Source organism: Gracilinanus agilis, chromosome 3 (assembly GCF_016433145.1).
Source record: "Gracilinanus agilis isolate LMUSP501 chromosome 3, AgileGrace, whole genome shotgun sequence".
NCBI lineage: Eukaryota > Metazoa > Chordata > Mammalia > Didelphimorphia > Didelphidae > Gracilinanus > Gracilinanus agilis.
Window position 1 is genome coordinate 607621970 of NC_058132.1, and position 21959 is coordinate 607643928.

The 21959-nt window shown below is 32.3% G+C and overlaps 1 protein-coding gene across 1 annotated transcript in view; it reads right to left on the reverse strand.

Moving 5' to 3' along the window:
- The window catches only part of ERBB4 (erb-b2 receptor tyrosine kinase 4), a 1378308-nt gene that overhangs the window by 635590 nt on the left and 720759 nt on the right, over window positions 1-21959 (reverse strand). The window contains exon 3 of the mRNA XM_044670735.1: window positions 15259-15445. Coding sequence (XP_044526670.1) covers window positions 15259-15445 — 187 coding nt within the window. The remainder of the gene's footprint in view (window positions 1-15258; window positions 15446-21959) is intronic.

Consider the following 21959-nt stretch of genomic DNA (forward strand, 5'->3'; position numbering starts at 1 on the left):
CAAAAGCAAATTCTACCAAACATGTAAGAACTAAGCCCAATACTATATTTATACTTTTAAAAAAAAGCCCTTTACCTTCTGTCATAGAATCAATACTACGTATTCATTCCAAGGCAAAAGAGTGATAAGGGCTAAGAAATGGGGACTAAGTACTTTCCCAGAGTCACACAACTAAGAAGCACTAGATATATAATTTTAAAATATAGTTACAGAGGTTCTACCAAATATTTTAGGACAAAAATACAGTTTTGATATCTAAACCAGGGAGAACAAGAACTGATTAAGAAAACTATAGATCAATTTCCTTAAAAATATCAATTCAAAAATATTAAATAGAATACTTTCAAGGGGATTGCACCAATATATCACAAAGATACTACAATCAGGTGAGATTTATATCATAAATACTGTGTGTTTCAGTATTAGGAAAATTATAATCATATTTGACAATATCAATAACAAGGAAGTTTTCTGAAGAAGAAGCAAACTATCAATAGTCATGTAAAATGTTTTAAATCACTACTAATTAGAGAAATGAATATTAAAACAACTCTGAGTTGCCATCTCACACAAATCGGATTGATTGGCATGATAGTGGAGGAAAGTGACAAATAACTAGATGGGATTAAGAAAAATTAGATGCTGATGTATAATTTGGTGGATTACAAACTGTTCCTGTCATTTAGGAACAGAATTTGGAACTAGTCTTAAAGGGATATAAAACTTTCTATACTTTTTGGCCCAGATCCTTCTTCTTCTGTACCCAAAAGAGATCAAAGAAAGGGAAGAAAAACTTTGTACCAAAATTTTAGAGCAGCTTTTTTTTTAATGGTGGCAAAGAATTGGAAACTGAAGGGCATCTATATCAACTAAGAATAGCTGAACAAGTTTTGATATAAGAGTGTGATGGAATATTGTGATATAAGAAATGATGAGCAGAATAGTTTCATAAAAACTTTGGAAGACTTATATGCAAAGTGAAGTGAGCAGAACCAGCAGAACACTGTACACAGTACCCACAATATTGTGAAGATGACTAACTGTGAAAGACTTAGCTGATCTGATCAAGAAAATTATCTCAGACAATTCCAAGGAATGTATGCTCAAAAATGATGTCTACTTCCAAAAAGAAAACTGACAAACTCTGAATGCAAATTGAAGTATATTGATTTTAACTTTTTCCCCCTTTTTTCTGTTTTCTTCTATAGCATGGCTAATAAGAGAATGTGTTTTATAATACTTTCTCTATATAATTAACATCAAACACCTTGCCTTCTCAATGACAGGGAGAGGAAGAAAGAATGTAGAAATTTGGTAACTCAATTTAAAAAAATGAATGTAAAATGTTTTTACATGTAATTGGGAAATATTTAATGAAATAAAATATTTTTAAAAACTTACAATCTGAAAGAGTTGCATATAGTACTGATAAGTAAAATTATTTACACAGGGTCACTCGGCCAGAACATGGCAAAATTCGTGACCTAATGTTTTTCTGATGCCATGTCCAAATCTTTATCTACCACGTCTTACTGTCTTTCTCTAGGACATCCAAGATACATAATGAATTTCTGCCTCTTATACCACAAGGAATAATTTCTATATTTTTTACACAAAATATAGATCAGATCAACTTCTCATGTTTTAGTTGGACATTTCAAAATAATATCTATTTTTGACCTGTTATCAAGCTAACAGAATGCTTCTAACTAGTAATTTAGCTCCCTAACAAAATAAGAAGTGAAAGAAGGACCAGTTGTTGAAAAATGAGTTAACCTACAATTAACTTTCAGGGTCTAGACCTGTAGAATTATATTTTGTGTTTTTATGTCAAGTTAGCTGAGATTTTTTTCAAATACTTAATAACAATAATCATCTAGAATGAATAAGAGTATATTTCCCATATTCTAGGCTCCTTCCATAATCCTCTCCCCCCATCACCAAAAATAGCCTTGAAACCTAATGGTCAAAAAGCCTACATCTTAAAAAAGTGGCCATTCATTTTGGAATAAAAGTAAAATTTTTATTAAAACAATGCTAATTTATTTCATCAGATTAGTTGATCAATGATAATTTGTGCTATAGAAATTAATAGGACAAAGTTTATGTAGAGATTTCCACCTGAGGACATTTCTAATTTCCCCTACCCCTCTACCCAGCAGTCCAGTGGGAGCATTCCTCTCTCCCCTATCTGGGATAAAGTGGAGAGGGGGAAGCAATTTGGGTACTGGGTCTCTAAAAGGTTCTCCATCACTGGGATAGGGCCTTCAAATTTCACCAAATAATAGAATTCCAGCAATTTAGAATTAGAAGGGTTCTCAGTGGCCACTCCAACCAAGATTTCCCTCTTCACCTGGCCTGTCACTGAACCCAGGCTTTGTCTGAAGACCTCTAGTGAAGGGGAGCTCACTACTTCCAAAAACAGCCAAAAGCATTCATTCTACTTAGAAACAGCTATTATGGCTAGGAAGGTTTTTCCTGAATTTATGTTGGATTTGCTTCTTTACAATTTCCATAGTCTGCTCTCTGGGGTGGGGATGGGGTCCAACCAGGATTACCCTAACTTCTCTGCCACAGGACAGCCTTTCCAAGAATCTTTTCCCGCAAGGTATATACACTCTCCAGTGTAGGCAGTCATGAGAACAGTGTTTTGTTTGTTTTTAAGTTGTCCCACAAATATTTTTCACTTGCTCTGTATGATCATAGTTTCTTTGACCTATAAGACTTACAAAAACTATAGTTGTATAGAAAAGTAGAAAATATATTAAAAATTGAATACTAGAATACCAAGATATTCACTCTATTTGAAAGATATGTAGAGCACCAAAAGTGCTGAATGTATCATAGGATTCTAGATTTAGAATTGTAAATAAACTTAAGTGTCAATTATGAGTGATCTATGACCTATATTTTACAGTTGAATAAAGTAATGCCTAGTAGCATGACTTACTCATTAATGTTATGTGTTAGAATGTGACATTTACTGACAATTCCACATAGAGTAGCCACTAAAATAATAGGCAAGGATTTCCAAATGGCAGGTGTCCTTATTTTACATGAGAACAGATTTGAGGCTTTTTAACACATAATAAAAATAAAACGGTATCTATTTTGAGCAGCGTAAGCCTGGATGCTTAGAAGGGGAAGTTAGTGACCATATCCTGAAGGGTGTCATTTAGAGAAGTTTCCATATCACTTGGCCACTGAGTCAAAGAAAATGTGATATCTTCTCATAGAATTCTTGGCCTCTAATCTAAACGGATCTTTATGGATCCATATATAACACTTTCCTCTGTAGTGTTTTATATTTTACATGAATAGTAATAAATCTCCAATACTAACATATGGAAGGCACTTCTGGTATCATTATAGAAAATATGTGCCAGATGAGGAGAGATGAGGATGATGACCCAAAATAATAGATTAAATATTAATATGTAATTGGCGAAAAAGCATTTATTAAACACTTGCTATTTAGAGGATCATAGAATAATTTACCTTCCTCATCTAGATAAGAGAAGAATTTATGTCCAAACAAGACAAAGTGGACATTATAAGATGTGTACAAATAACTTTGACTATATTAAATTAAAAATGTTTTGGACAATCAAACCAATACAACCAAGGTTAGAAAAGAAACAACAAACTGGGGGACATTATACTGACTCTGAGAAAGGTTTCCTTTCTGAAATATGTAGAATACCAAGTCAAGTTTATAAGAATATAAAGCATTCCCAAATTTATAAGTGGTTAAAGTATATGCATAGGCAATTCACAGATGAAGAAACTAAAACTATTTTAGTCATATTTTTAAAATGTTCCAAATCACTACTAATTAGAGAAATTCAAATTATAACAAATCTAAGGTGTTACCTCACATCTATTAGACAGACTAACATGACAAAATAGATAAAAAAAAAACTGTTGGAGAGAATGTGGAAAAATCATGGCAATATTACAGTATTGTAGTAGTGGAGCTGTGAACTGATACAACCTTTCTGGAGAGCAATTTGGAACCATTCTCTAATAGGTCATATAACTGTGCATAACTTTTGATGTAGCAATATCACTTCTGGGTCTGTATCCCAAAGAACATCAAAGATAGGAGAAAAGGACTATTTATATGAAAATATTTATAGCAACTTTTTTTTTGTGGTACTAAAGAACTAGAAACTGAATGGCTGTCCATCCATTGGGGAATGGCTGAACGAGCTGTGGTATTTGCTTTTAATTGAATATACCAAATTTAATTTTAATTGCCATATGAAATGACAAAAAAGATGACCACAAAGAAACCTGTAAAGACACATAAATTATACAAAGTGAAGTGAGCAGGACCAGGAGAACACAGTATATAGTAAGAGCAATAAAGTTTAATATTGAACTGTGAATGATTTAACTATTATCAGCAATACAAAGATCCAGGTCAACCCCAACAGCCAAATGACTAAAAAGATGATTCATTGTAGAATAGAAAGAAATGATGGAATCTGAATGCAGATTGAAGCATGCTATTCTTTACATTATTCCCTCTGTTATTTTTTCTAATTTAAGAAATAGATATTTGTTTTACAACATGATGAACATGCTAATATGTATTGTATAATAAAAACATACAATCTGTATCATATCTGTCATCTTGGGGAAGCAGGACAGAGTAGGAGGGAGGGAGAGAACATGAATAGTAAAATGTCAGAAAATGATTATTGAAAATTTTAATGACTTCATCTGTAAAAAAATTAAAAACATTAAAAAATACACTTACTATGTACTAATTGCTGTGCTACATGCCTGTGATACAAAAAAAAATAAAAAGAGTTAAAAAGCATTTGATCACGATTCACTCGTCTTCTTTTTTATTTTAACTGTTACTATAGTTTGTGAACAAGGTAAATCTCATCAGGTTCAAGTTAGAAATGATGAGGAGGTTATGTCATCTCTTTCTGATTCCATTCTTGGAATGTCTAAACTATCCTCATGATAATATACAATATCAAAGAAGAATATAACATCAGGGCCTTCTTTGGACTCCTTTAGTTGCTACTCACTCCAGTAGGTATTTAATAAAACTATAATTGAAGAGGGAAAAAAAGAAAGCTGCCAAGTTGTCATGGGAAAATTAAAACCTCCTTCATCTGTTTCTTAGTAGATTAGTCAAAGAAGTAACTTTGTAAAGCAATAATTGTAAAATGTTCATTCATATTTTTATGAGATCATTAAGGATAGAACAAACAGAAACAATTCCTAAATAAATATTCACAATTAAGTGGGAAACACCTGTATCCAATTTCAAACCACTAAATTTCAAACTGCAGCTTATGAATGTTTAAAACTTGGATGAGGACCACCTATTTCTGGGTGCCTAGCACAAAATGCACTGTTGATCAAAGCAGTGTGTAAGTGTGTGTGTGTGTGTGTGTGTGTGTGTGTGTGTGTGTGTGTGTGTGTGTGTGTGTGAAGTAGGGGATCCCTGGAATAAACCAACTACGAGGGTGACCATGAACTGGCTGATGATAAAGGAAGGTAGAAATGTCTTATTCTAACTACCTATTTTCATTGTATAGGTGCTGACCTCTATTGCTTCTATGTTGCTACATGACTCAAAGAACAGTCAGCGCCTCTTAAATTTAGGGCTTAGGTTTCCATCCTCTTATTATAATCTAGTTATATTTCTGTCTAGACTGCCTAAACATTAACACAAACCCTAAATTTGATGAGTAAAGTGGACTAAACTAGGAGTTTCAAACCTGTAATTGCTAAAGTCTGTAATTTGGCAACTATTGAGTTCAAAGGGTTAACAAATAAATGTTCTTTTCAAAGTCACTTTTAAGCCAATCATCACATTATCTTAAAGAAGATTAAAATAATATAGTATAAGCCTAAATCTTAATATATTTATCAAAATAGGACCATGCTACTTTTAGCATTTTCCCTGAAATATTGTATAGCTGCTCCCCACTGAATATTTTTTAATATGTTATCCTTTCAGAGGTTAGCAGAATCTCATATTAAAATGTATCCCTGATTTCACAGATATCCCTGAATAAAATAATGGCAATTTTAATAATGTCTACACACATGACTTCCCATCTTTACATTGCTTTTTGTGTTCAAATATTTGCTAGAAACATAATATTTACTTAATGATTACAGCTATATGATGTTAGTTTGGAATTATTCAAATCTGAGAGGAATAACCAGTTGAAAAATAATGGACAACAAATATTTGCATAGTCATAACATTTCCAAAAGATCACAGACCTTTACCAATAAAATTGAGCTATGTGAATTTTTTAAACCATTTTTGTATGGTATATAAAGGTTTAAAAATTTTTTATGGTACATATATGTTAAAATTTAGCAACTTTACTTTAAAAAATTTACATTCTATTAGCATGGAGTTAAAAAATGAATTAATAAACTATATCCTACCAACAAAATTGGAATTGTCTATGTGCTTATTAAAAGTATCCTTACACTTTCCAGTTATGAGTTATTCATTATTATTGCAATGCCTCCTCAACTTAGAGCCTACTATGGAGCAAAGGGAAGGGAATACTCATATACATAGCACCTTCTATGTGACATCTACTGGAAAATCATAGAAATTTTGACATGGAAAAGACTTTAGATATTAAGTAGTTCAGTAGCATAATTCCTACATGAATCATGAATTTATCTTCTAATGCCATTGACAAATTGATTATTTAAAAATTAGCCAGAAAATCATAAAAATTTTACCAATGGAACTGTAATCTGGAAGTTCTATGTAAAATTAAATAGTGAATCCTCTTGCTTAGATTTTAGCTCATTCATCATTGATACCTGTATTTGGGGTCATAAACTGGAAATTTTACCCTCTATGTTTCCTAACCTGTGTATCTAAGAGGGATGGACAGAATTTTCATTTGTAACTAGGTTTCTTATATAGTTCATTGCCAAATTAATTTAACTAAGAGAAACAACAAGGGATCTCCAATAAAGATGTGATGAACAACAGTAGGAGTAATGACTGTAATAAGCTGTACTTGCTCATCAGGATCCAGAAAACACCTACTTCTTTGCCTAAATCTACTTCCTAATTCTCCTTTACCTCTTCTTTACTGGTTATGCCATCGATACACTCTCATGAGGCAGCTAGGTGGGTACAGTGTTTAGAGTGCCTGGCCGATAGGTGGCTCTGAATTAAAATTCAGCTTCAATCACTTACAACAGTCATGTAACCTTGGGTAAGTCAATTGATCTTTGTCTTCCTTAGTTTCCTCTACTTTAACCATCTGCCTTCCTCATGAATGATTTCTTAAGCCTCTTTACCAGATGACCTATTCAGTAGCCAGACAAATGAGTCCAAGAAATGAGCATAAAAGGTGATCATCTCATTTCAGTTATTATAACATCCTCACTATTTCTCTGAAAATAGACATATGGGTATATTTTCTGCAGGAACATGAGAAAATCACCATAGTCTTTTTCCTCTAGTGAACAGATGCTACTTGCCCAAATGTCAATAGTCTGAAAAGCAGAATCAAACACCAATTCTAGAACTTATTCTATCCCCTTAAAAATGATTCCTTCATGTTAAAAACAACAACTAATGTCCCTTCGACTGATTCCATCTGAAGCCTGCTATTTATATCTTGTGATATTTTTAGCACAGTCATTTCTCAAATAATTTCTCTTTAAAATGTGAATATTTCTGGAATATTGTTAACATAAACATTAGACAATTCTATGTTTCATTTCCAGTACAAACATGAAGCATTTTAGTCCTTTTGTCAAACAGTCTGCATTCCATAGCAATCCCTGAACTAGTCTATTTTGACCCACTTATGGGTTACTGAGCCCCGAGAATAGTTGAAGAATGACTTCTCCGGTATCAGAAAGGGAATTCCAAGAATGAGCACATGTCTGTAGTCTAGGTCAAGATGAATGTCAGGGTCAATGACGGGTGAAACTTGATGGGAGTCTGAAATGAGGCACCGAGACAACAGGTGCTTGCCAGGTTGTAGTGAAGTAAAGAAGAGAAGATGAACCATAAAAAAGGAAGATAGTATAGAAATGGTGAGGGGGGAAGAAAAGCCCCAGGCATCTCCCTGTCAAAGAAACAGATTTCATATATAAAGCTATATCAGAAGTGGCACTGGAAGGAGAAACATCTGTTTGACTAAATGAGTCTCTTTTCAAAACCTCAGTGATGTAATAGGAGACTATTTTGAATATGTATTTAAAGAAGTAGAAAAAAATTCACACACACATAAACACACACACACACACATACACATACACCCTCATGTTCCCATGGGAGACTCAAAAATAGCAGGTGGACGACAATAGCATGTCAGTTATAAACTTGATGTTGCGCCATAAATTGAGGCTGTTCCAACAACACTGCTAATTTGAAAGGAGTTTTGGGTCAAATAATCAAACAAATGTTTGTGCACCTTTTTTGAGAACTTCATTCACTCATCTGAATTTATATACAACTTGGCCACGCATCCATCACTTTATCCACAGCACACATTGCCACTTGCCATTAAAGAGAAATGGGAAATGGGAGGTAAATGAGGTGGTTTTTGGCATTGGTTTTCCCAGTGACTCTCAGTCAGATCTTACCCAAGTAGTCATTTATTGGTTCTGGGCCTCAGTCACCTCTCCTATAAAATTACATGGTTTGGTTTGATTATCTATATAGTGTCTGCCATTCTAATATTCTGTTATTATATAATTAATTCAAAATAATAAATTGTGATCTTAAGGTTTTCTTTTACTCTATCAATTCTCCCTCTAAGTTTTCTCTCCAAAGTATTCTATTATCAATGAAATTTAGGAATGAAGGTGAATATATATTTAAATAGTACAGATAGTTTATAGTTATGCAAATTCCTGGCCTTATCAAAACTTTAGATTAAAAATGAATCTCCATAACTTTCTAGAACTCCATTAGAAGGCAAGATAAATATGTCATGACCCTAGCACCAGACATTTTTTTTTTTATTCTCCAGGGAGAAATGAAATAATGAATAAATAAATAAATGAGAAGGACCTTTATAAATGACTATTTGGTACCTTTTCACTAAGGAAGGAAAGGGAGGCAGGATAAAATTAATTTAAAAGCCCACCCTCCCTTAATTAAATGAATATTTCTTCATTAACTGGTTAAAGAAATCCTACAGAGAAGTTATTATGCTATATTCTACCACATAATAAAAGAACTATTTTAAGGGAAATTATTTCTTTTCAAACTCAACTGCAAATGGAAATTGAAACTTTGCTCTCTAAATGTCTACTTTAACTGTTGCTTTCCCCCTCTTGGTTTACCTTCCCTTCCCACAACTACTTGGAGTATTTAGCTTCTAGTCAAATTGTTTTCTACTTCAATAGAATACTTATATCATTATGATGTTTATAAAAGTTTATACATATTCAAGGCATTATGAAACCTATGAGGGAAGCAATTTGTATTCACTCCTCTTCAAATTTCACATATAGAGTAGGATCTCATAATCACAGGGCATATGATATTAACCTACTTGTGGACAGGGATGGATATAATCCAACACTGTTAACTACGGGTAGCTGAATTGGCAGATTATCTAATCAGAGAATACAGGAAGAACTGCTATACCTGTGCCATCATTTTTACACTTTGGAGCCATTATTACAGCAAGTAAGGTCTGTCTTAAACAAAGGTACTCTGATAACTCTACAAATAATGTGATCCACAAGTCTACTAGAAACAGTCTGGAGGAAAGTTTCACACGGGAGTCTCAGTATGCAGACAAAGAGATCAATCATGTACTAGGCTAGTGGACTTCACCATATTTCAGTTTGTTCTTTCTTGGTAGGTGGTTTGAAACTTATGATCCATTTTTTTCTTGAATTTTCCAAATTTTCTATTTCTTCCCTATGGTTAAGGGTGAGTAACTGAATCAGTAAATAACAAATCAGACCGTATATTTTAAAAATTATACCTTCTCACCATCCATTTCTTACCTCTCACCTTAAGTTCCCTTAAGGACTTTGATTTAAAAGAGAAAAAAAAGTTATTGGAATTAAAATTATAGGATCAGTTAAATCTTCAGAAAACTTGGGTATTGTCTATCCCCAATTTCTAATTTTATAGACTAGACATTGAGAGCACAGAAGGGACTTGTCCACAATGATAGTAAGTTGGGCTCAAATCCAGGAAGAGAATTCAAGTTTTCAGGACTTCCAAGCCAGTAGGTTCTTGACTATACCTCTTAGACAAGATAGTTCTTTAAATTATTAATTAAATGGGCTAACATATGTAAAGTAACTTAAAACCTTAAAGTTCTATGTAGATTCTACTTATGGTTATTATTATTAAACATTTTGGCTTCAAACTATTCAATGGTTACAGGAAAACATGCAGTAGATGAAACAATATTAGTAATGAACAATTCATTTAGTTATAATGAATTTACAATATAATCATGCAGTGACATTTGCAGATAAATCTTATGTAAGAATCACTTAGAGTTAAAAATTGGAAGGAACTTTTCAGTATCCCCAAAATTTTGGGGACAAGTGGATTTTTGTAGGATGCTTGTATCATATTATATGTGCCTAAATTTAGGAATAGATCGACATTTAAATCCAACAGAAATATTTTAAAGTATTTACTAAAATGTTTTTTTCACATTATGAAAATCATATATAGGGAATATACCACACAAAATATAGCTTTAAATATAATGAATTACTATTGTTTTTATAATTTTGTTCCATATAGCCACATATAGCCATTTCAAATAAAAACAATTTTTAAAAGATACTTTCTATCTCCTGTACCTCAGTAGGGACTTATTTCTTTATATTAAAACTTTTATTTTCTACCAAAAACACAGACACAGACAGACACACATGGAGCTAATTGAAACCTATGACATGAAATGAATATTCCTTTTTCCTACTTCATACCATTTTCCCAAGCATTTTTAAAATATACTACTTCTTTTTTGTCTAACAGAATTCTTATCTGATCAAGAGAAGTGTTACCTTTTCTCTGAAGATTTTTATTGAATTTTCTCCCTTAACCTTGCGCCACCTTTTCCAGTTGTTGGCCTTTCTTTCTCTTCAAATTACCTTGTGTGTAATTCTTCCCTCATTCACCATTGAAATTTTGTGGTTTTCATTTCTATGACTGTTCTGTTTGGTATTTAGAACCTTTTACCACTTGGCCAAATCTGTATTTCCAGACTAATTGCATAATGACTTCCATTTATTCAGAACATAGTTCAACCAAACTTGTCTTGTTAATCAGTCGACATGGAGTGTCTAATCCCTTCCCTGAAAATGACTTCCCTCTTCACTTATATCTCAGATTCCCTTATTTCCTGCATGTCTCAGTTCAAAGGCCACCACCATGAAACTACTGCTTTCCACTCCCTTCAATTACTAGTGCTACTAAAATCTCTTTATATCTATTTTGCATGTACCTATCAGGAAGAATTATACATCTAGTAAGAGCAGAATCTGATTTTGCTTTGATAATCCCATCGCCTAATGCTGTGTCTAATATATAGTAGGCAGAATAAATATTTGTTGAACTGTTATACTGAATTTCATACACCTAGTGTGTAACTCTCTTGAGATTCACATCCTGAGTTTTTATTTAATATCAGGTTTGTGTTTCAATTGTTTCAAAGACTCTTGCCTGGCTTAGTTTGTGATATGGTTTGTGCTTATCAAAATCTACCTGTATACAACTGGGACTAACAAATAAATTGTTATAAAGAAATATAATGTTTGACAAATTTTCAAACTGCCTTTGATTTTCCCTGTTTTTACTTCAGAAAATAGTAAAAAACAAAAATGATGATGATAATAACAGAAGTGGTAATGACTATAATAATAAAAGATGCCCATTTTTTGTGAATATCCTTTTCATTAACTCAAATATCATTTCTGTGTCACTTATTATATTTAATCTGAGAAAAGACTTCAGGTTCCTTGAAATACAGTAGAACAGTAAAGATATGATTTTTAAAATAATAGTTAGATTCAAGTAAAATATTACTGTAACTCTGTCAATTCCTGGTAGCAATAACCCACAACTTATGCAGGTATGTTTGTTATGAATGTTATATATGCTAAATTTAAGGCAGATTTAAGTCTGGCCTAATTTGGACCCTTTTATGAAGCAATAACATTAATTGAATAGTTCATCAATACTGTTATTGAATGTGAATATTAAAAAAATAAGAAAAAACTTTAGAGGTGGCTTTGCTACTAGGGAAGATTCTTCAATTAGCACATCTTAAGACAGTGAATAATAGCTTGATTCAAGTGTTAGAAAAGTGTGAACCCAACTCCATTCATTTCTACTCTAATATAATCAGAGAGGAATCATGCAGAAAATAGATTGTTCTCTATTCCTGTTTTAACTAGACCGTATTATTTTTAGATCCTAATTTTAATCCTTCAATTTTCTCCTACTCATCCCATTTACAAGCAGTTCTCAGGCATCCACCCCAAACTACCCCAGGCCTTTTCCCCACTTGAATAGGAGTCTTAACACAACAAAGCAACACAAAAAACACACATCTTGGAAAGAAATACAAAGTGAAAATGCTGAAGGTGTAACCTAGAAGTTTGAAGTGATTTGGGATCACCACTAACTCTCATCATCTCTAGTACTTTCATTATTGAAGAAATCCATGTCACTACTATCCTCAGATCCTTTCAGAAATTTAGTTTCTCATCCTTATTCCTCTAAAATGTGGTTGAATAAAATGTGGCCAAACTCTATTTTAAAAAATAACAGGAACAGCAACAAAAACAATAATAACAATAAATCCCTGTGACAATGTACGTACAATATATACCAACAGCAGAATGGAATGTTTGTGAATTTCATTTTTAACAGTAAGACAATACTAGTGTGTTGACATTTTTCACAAAATTATATAGTGAAATAATGTTCATCATGGTCAATATACATTATTTAAATTTTTTTCTAGGATTTAGAATCATTACCAATATAGTACAGAAGAATGGGGATCAGAAAAGATAGATAAGCATAGGTACAAGTTAGTAGATTATGAACACTAAATGTCAACTAACCAAATGTCCTCATTTTATAGATATGAAAACTGAAGTTCAGAGAAGTGTGAGTTTCCCCAAGATCATACAGAAATAATTTCATAAATTATTAGAAATTGCTTAATTATTTATATGGGAAAAAAGCAAACTCTCCCACTACCACCAGGTACGGTGATCAGTAATTTATTAATGATTCATTCTACAAAATGTAAACATAGATTTCAGAAAGAGGTCTTCTAGTCCAACCCTGACATTTTTATGGAGGAGGAAATGGAAGTCTAAAGAGTTTGTGACTTGTACAAGTTCATATAGGTAATAAGTGACAAACTGAGATTTGAACCCAGATCTTTTGAAGAGTATGGCATGTGGAATGGTGGAATGTGGAATGATAAAGGTAATTTCTACCTCTGGATATTAAATATTCTAGTATTCTTAAGACCCATTTAAAATTCAGAATGTTAGATATGAAACTGATAATGGACACTATATGGATGCTAGATATACTTAAAAGCATAATTGGAAATGTATTTCATTATGTACAAGTGATAAACTCTATAAAGAAATATATATATATATTCACTATAGGCCCCAAATCTCATCATCTCTTCTCCTGATTGAATTTCCATAGTCTAGCTATCCTCCCTTAAATGGAATAGATTCTTTTCAACTCTTAAAATCTTGCTAAATGATGTCTCTTTCTTATCTGTTGACTAGAAATTATTTCTCTCTTAAATTGTCTTATATACTTAAAGACTCTTTTAGATCCCTCCTGTGAATTTCAATTACATTTAAGCTTAATTTTAGTTATTTTGAGTTATTATTTTTTGTAAATGAGATTTCAAGATTTATGTGAGCAGGGACTCTATAGTTTTCATTGATATAATTCTAGTCCCTATCATGATTTAAAATCTTAATAACTACTTAACAAATTCAATATTCATAAACAATTCAGAATTTAAAATAATATTTCCTGGGCTCTCTCAATAAACTTGGAAAGAAAAATAACATCAGGAATAATTGATAAATTGAGATAATTTTCTAAAATGGTGATATCTAATTTGTTAAATTATATATATTTAGAGAAAGAGATATAGATATTTAAAATAAAATTTAGCAACATGATAATAATACAAGTGTTTTAAGGGAAAGTATGATATAATGAAAAGGATATTTGATTCAAAGGCAAGACAACCTATCTTGAAATCCAGATTCTACTACTAATTATGTTATATGGATTTAAGGCAAGTCATAATTTCTTTAGACCTATTTTTCTTAGGTACATAACATAGGTTGTCTCTTTACTATTCTCTATGTTACTTCAAACTCTAAATTCAGGCATATTGATAGCACAGTGGATAAATCACTAGACTCAGAATCAAGAAGACCTGATTTCAAACCTGATCTCAGATACTTATTAGCCAGTTGTATAATCCTGGACAAGTCCCAACCTCTGTGCTTACAACTACAAAAGGAAGATGATAATAGAAACTACTTCTCAGGGATATTGTGAGGATAAAATGAGATTTTTTAAAAAATGCTTTGCAAACCCCCAAACCCCATGTAGATGCTAGCTATTACATATTATTTAGAGAATAAAGCAGTCTAAAATATACAAAAAAATTGGACAGATTTCATCAGTGATGAAAATATATTTGCCAAGCTATAGTAATTGTAACAGTAACAACAAAACAAGGAAATAGTTCAAGGAAACATAAAGCTTTAGGTATTGGTAAATACAGAGTGAGTTGCCCCAAGGGCAGTCAGAGTTAGGATTTTATTGCTATGATTTGATGATATGCTCTACTGTCCATTTGGGACCACCCAAGATCGCTTTCCTAAGCCTGTTTCATATCTTGTTTTTCATGGTCGCTGAACATTTCCTTTGAATGAACTGCTGTTTGCCTGAGATATGGCATTATGCTACTTCTTATACTTTACAATGTTTGGAAATAAACAGAAGGGAATCATATTTTCTATAATGAAAATAGATCCTGGTACCTTTATACAGCTAAGTTATATGTATCAACCTATAATATACTTGTAATATTCATATATGCACATATATACAATTATCCCAAATGTAATCTTCTATATATATGTTTAACTAGATCCATACAATAGCCTATCAGATTATCAAAGGAAGAAACGAGTGGCATAAAGAATGACATGACCATTGAGAGATATTTTCCTTACCAGTTAGGTTCTTCAGACCAAGTTCTTGGAGTCCAAAATTCCCATCTTTTCTGTAGTTTAAAAATATTGCCAGTGCATATCGGTCTTCATAAAGTTTTGTCCCACGTATGATACGCAAATTCTCCAGAGGCAGGTAACGAAACTGATTAAGAGCCACCAAGACATACCCAGTGACTTCTCGAATAGACTGAAAAAAAAATAAAAAAGATATATCTATGTTAAGAGACAAAACATTCCAAGCTTCAGTCTTTCTGAAATCCTCAAATTAATCTTCTCAATTAAGTCATTTTTTAATTTGCTTGTTGTTCATCTTTCAAGTTAAAATACAAACATTTAAAAGTCATCCCGAGGAGCCCCAAAAATAAGACAAAAAAGAGTTAAATTTTATCTATCATATTGATTGGCTTCTGGGGGAAAAAAAATGACACAAAAATGGTTGACCACGAACAATCTCAGAGCTCCTTTGATCTCAAAAAGCCTACAATCTTTGGTGTATGCAAGGACAATAATGATTTGGGAAATGGGAAATAAAATATACACATTTGAGAAAAGATTCTAATTAAAGGAATCAACTCTATATTCACTGACAGACTGCACCAAGGTAAACACATATGGGCATGGTGCAATAATTGGAAAGTATATATAAAAATCAAACTGTTATATGTATCACAAATAAAGATGCTACAGTAATTTGTAGAATTTGGGGTCAGATTAAAAAGTGTCATTTATGTTTATGCTTAATTTATTAAGCAACATTTGCCCATTTTCACATTCATCACTTCTCCAATGAACATGTATATTAAGAAAATACATAAAGATTGTGATTTTTCCTACTAAAAATAATTGTTAAATTATAGATGTATATAAACACACACATACACACATATATTTATACATATACATATATATATATATATATAGTTTCTAGAGACTCTACTTCTAAATTATGTGTTCTTAAAAAATAGTTTCCTTTAATTTGGAGGATTGCCTACAAATGAATTTAGTCACTCATTTCAAGGTTTGTAGGGATTTTTAAATGAAGAAGATATTTTTTTTAAAAATTAAGGTTCCTGTAAGGTTTTTTCCCTTCATTAAATTGATAATATCTATCACATAAACTATTTGGAAAAGTAAACTGGCTTTGAAAAAAAGTGAGTCATGTACATCTTATATTAGAAACAAAATAATTCATTTTGCTACTTATATAATGCTTTCAGGATTTGGGTATTGTGGTAGTTGTGGGAGTTGGGTATTGTGGTAGTTGCCTTGTCAAATCAGTAAGTTTGTTAAAAGGTGTTCTTGCCTTAGATTATTTATACTTTTCTTTCTCTATATAGACTATGAGCATTACCATTATCATATTCTTAAGGGAATAAGGACAACTTTTGTTTATGAGAAACTAGGGCTGCCCTTATATGAAGTGGCTGATTTGGAACTACTGCATGACATATCATTTACTGTGGCTGCCCCTGAGGTGCTAGAACTCTGAGTGTTATCTCTTGTTGGTAGTCCAACTCCTTTATATTGGCCTCAAAAAGAAAGGCAACCAACCACTTTACCTCCACCTATTTTTTACCTTTTCTTTGGACCTTTCTTATAGATTGTAGCAGTGAGAATGGAGCATTTCTTTCTCTGCGTCCCATTTTCACCCTGTATCTCAGCCCTAGACATTGACTTTCTTCAACACACTTGATGAGTTACAGATGGTAGATTGGGCATCTTGTCAAGGGAGTTTCAAGAAATTCAAGTTCTTCACTTCCTTCTTCCATTGTATTTCTATTTCTGAGTAAATCAGAGACTGGAGAAATAAGTGTAAGCTTTCCTACCCCAAGGGATGCTTGCAGAATGTGGATCTATTACTTATTTAGATAGTTTAGATCCATTGGGAAGAGGATTGTCTGTCCAGTTGTCCCAAAATATGTTTGCTTTCTAAAAGGAGCTTATTCCTACATGGTGGCAATTATATTTTGAGACAAACTATGTAGGATTCTCTGGTAGAGAGGTATTTCATTGGAATGTCATGTTGTCTTCTCATTTGCAACCCAATTTCCCTTTTCAAGGGATTATGTGTTAGCAAGGTTTTTGTTTTTTTTTTGGGTTTTCTCTATCATAGGCTCACAGGTACACATGTATCCTTTGAATTTTTTGCATTGTCAGTAAAATAAAATTAGTGTTCTTTCCATGATATGCATTTTTTACATTGAAAGCCTAGACAAGAACTTCAGATACCCGTATTTCTATTTATAAAATCCTAGACTAGAATATATTAGGAATTATCAAATCAGGTAGAATATGTAAAATGTTTTGGACACTTTAAAGAATTATATAAATGCTACTGATTATTTTATAAAGTAATCGTCAGTTGGAGTTAAGATAAGTCAGAAAAAATGACTATTTGGAGATAACGTTTAAGTAAGTGTCATTCCCTATGAGACAAAAAAATGAGGAGAGGACAGCTTTATCAGAGGATATGGTTTTCTTTGAACATAAAAATTAATATTTCCTCAAAATAAACAGTATTTTAAGATTTACAAAGCACTATCCTCACAACAAGTATGTGAGGAGTGTTCAAATAATATTGTCCCCTTTTAATAGCTGAGAAAACTAAGGTTCAGAGTGACTTTTCTTTGTTCATGCAGCTAGAAAATGTTAGAACTCCAACTTTATTTGAACAAGTATTTGTTAAATTCATTTTATATTCCATGAACCATGCTACATGACCAAAATACAAAAATAAAAATGAAATAATTCCTAAATACAAGAACTCATATTTATGACTCTAAAAGCACTATTCTATAACATTATTTTATCAATCATCATATAACAAACAATTAAGTTTTCAATTACTCATTGATTCATTTATTCACTGAGTAAATATATATTGAATCTCTGCATATGAATGAAGATATGATCTCAATAAAGTAATGCAGAATGGCTAATATTATACAGAACATTATGTGCCAGACACTGTGCTTAGAGTTTTACAATTATTATCTAGTTTGATCCCCACATTAGCCATGAGAAATAGGTACTATTATGATATCCATTTTACAGATGAAAAAATTAAGGTAAATAGTGTTTAAGTGACTGGCTTAAGCCTTAGTCTTGATTTGAAACTAGGTCTTCCAGACTCCAGGTCTAATGTTTTATCCACTCAGCCACCCAACTACCCACCTAGCTAATGTCCAATGAGGCCAAAATGAGGCCAAGAAAAGGTTGAAGCTATGTGGATCAAGGAATGATCTAGAAAAAATCACTATGGGAAGTTCCACATGAGATAAAAGGAGACAAAAAAAAGAGGACTGCCAGGCAGAATTCAAGGACTCATCAAAGTAAGAAAATTAAAATTTGTAGAAAAGTCTTGGTTTTATGATTTTTTTCCTCACACTTAGCATTTGTGGAACAGAAAGAGGAAATTGCACAATACAACTTTTAAGAATGTCCTCACTCTCTGTTCCCTGAATTGCATGTCAGCAATCAAGAAGGATAAAAGCATTTTAGGATTTGTGGAGTACATTACTGTAATGTTTCATGTTGGAACCTAAGGTTGGATAGAGAAATATATAAGTTAAAAAGTTGGATTATGGACTGGGGGAGCAAGAAGAAACTAGAGAGGGGCAGGAAGAAATTATTGAGAATTTTGAGTAAGAGATAAAAAATTCATAGAAATATCAGAAGATTTGTATAAAAGAATTCAGAGTAAAATGAGCCAAAATAAAAAAAAATAAAATATATAACAATGGCTCCAACAAAATAAATGAAAAGATCATTGGTGGGCAGCTAAACTAAATGCAATTGAAAAATCAATAATGATCCCAAAGAACAGATAATGAACCATACCTCTCTCTTCTCAACAGTGGAGAAGAGACCTAATGAGCCATTTTAAATGGTATATACATTGACTATATCACAAATTTTTTGCTTAATTATTTTTCTCTATTATGAGGGAAAGTTCAACTTGGCAGGACCACACTTCTAGAATAACTGATATAACAATTTTAAAATCAATAAATTTTAAAAATTTAAATTATGTATGAAATAAAAACTAGGAGGCAAGAAAGGCAGAAGGATGGTAGGTTTAGATTGGAAATTGAGATTTGGGATTTCAAAGGATTTTTGATTGGCTGACTGAAGACTAGATCTAAGATGACTGCTTATCATCACACATAAACTGCTTTGGGGTGTCTGTCTTTGGTAGTTTTATAATTGTTTTTACATACATATGTGCATAAATGTGTATTTATGTGTAGGTATATATGTACAAATTATATATATATGTATATATGTATACCTTTTAAATTCCTATTGGAAGAGGGATGTATCTTTTGAAATTCTGGTTAACATACTATGGCTAGTTAAGCACAACTCCATGTAAATTATTTAATGCATCACTTTATGATGATAATGAACTAAATTCCTTTTAAGCTCTTATCCTTCACCTTCCAAATATAGGAGAAGTGAAAGGAAGAGTACTGTGTCTCTTTCAGGGTACTGTTCAAAGGAGTCCATGGACTCAAATGATTTGTAATACACTACAGAAATCACACTTTCAAGTGCGAATCAAAACTGAAAAACACTAAATAATAGAATAAAATCTGCCTGTTAGTCTCCTAACTCTGAGAGGCAATTTGGAATAGGAAACACAGTCCCTGAATCATAAAGGTCTTTATTCAAGTTATACCTCTACCACATACTGGCAGTGACAACTTCTCAATACTGTAGACCAGTGATGGGCAAACTACGGCCTGTGGACCAGATGCTGCCCCCTGAAATGTTCTATCTAGCTATGAGACATTATTCCTAATCTGACGGATACAATGAGTAGGATACAATACTAAGACAAAAGAGTTGTCTTAGAAACAGACTGACAGATGAGCATTTCCTTTCCTTTGGCTCCTTCTTTAAAAAGTTTGCCCATCACTGCTCTAGGCAAGTATCTAAGCCTCTAACTTAGAATTCCCTTCTGGATACTCCTGACATTGATTGAATTATAAAACTAGTAAAGAAAACCACTCAGGTTTGTGTTTTTTTGTTTTATTTGTTTTTTTTTCTTTATAGGTTCTTGGTATTCCTTTTAGCACATGATGTATCACTAGTGGATGTGTCACTAGAGATGATGACAATGGAGACTGTCCCATGAGTTAACACTGATAGGCAAAAACAATTATGGGTAAAAATTGAAAATTAGATAGAATTGGTTTGCTATCAAAAATCAGTAAAGACTTTTTGAGTTGATGTTCAAAGATAATGAAGTAATCATGATAAAAAAAATGATTAGCAATCTATAAACAGGATATATCTGTTTTCAAATCCTTACTGCTAAGTCTTACTGTGTGACCCTGGGCAAGTCACTTAAACTCTCTGATTCTGGTATTTCTCATTTCAAAAAGGAAGGGACTGGGTCCAATGACCTCCATAAGATTTAAATTAATATCCAATAACTCCAAGTATTATATTTTATAAAGTTTATTAATAAGCACTTGGAGTAGAAAGAAAATAAACTAAAATAAATAGAAGTTCAAACCTATCTAACAAAAAGTAAACCCAAGTTTGTAGATTCTCCTGCCTGACATAAAGACTGCGTTTCCAGCTGTAATCAGGGGAAAAAGAAGAAGAGGCGGGGCTACATCAAAATATATCCTCCCTATTTAAGGATGTAGGTAAACACATAAATGGGATGCTGGGATTTTGAGTCCCAGGGAGCAAATTCTAATTATACAGGTTTTTTTTCAAGCTCTAGATCTAAGGTGTTATAACCCAGTTTCATATCATTCAAAAAATGATATTTTATCATATTAGTCAAGTGTCAGTGGAAAATAGTGTTAAGCATCCATGGTCAATCTTATTAAAGAAGAGTTTGATAGCAGTTTAAGAATATATTGGTGGATCTGGGATGATATCACTTTAAGTAACACCTTCATTTTTGTAGCTCATGATCCATCTATGTCTTATTATATATGGGGATTTTGTGGGTTTTCCCACAGAAAATCTATAAACCACTTATGTAATGTCTTTTGTTTTAGCAAAAGAGAAAAAATGCTTTTGTGATAGCAAATAAAATGATATGAATATTTTGATATTTAAGAGATATCAGGCAAAATTTTTATTCTAACCCATGTAATTCAATGTTTTCCTTTTGTGCCAACATGTTATATAGGTAAAGTGCTGAACTTGGAATCTGGAAAATCTGAATTCAAATTCTGCTTCAGTCATTTACTGAGTGGCCCAGGCCAATTTGCAATCTGTCTAAAACTCCATCTGAAGTAGATGTATGTAAGAAGTAAAGGAAGATTGGTCATGTGACAATAATGAAGAATGACAGGTGGAGAGCCAGAATGTTTTATAGATATCCACACAATGTCAGAAATCAACGAAAGAGGCTTCCAGCTTGGATATATGTAAATCTACATGGAGAAATTTGGGGAGGATAGGTATAACTCACATAGGATAGGCAAACATGGATGGGTTTTGATTTATATCATTGAAGGGAAATCCCAAATTCATGAGATTAAAAACTCATTTGTGTGAGTATGTATGAAAGTTTCCATGTTTATAATACATATTTTAAATTTGCTATCATTCTCAATTGAAAAATGATTTAAAAAACCTTTTATTTCGACTCAGCTCATTAGGGGTTGAGATGTTTAGTTCTCCAAAGCCTGAATTCCAAATTGATTGAGCTATTTTTCTCCTTACAGCTT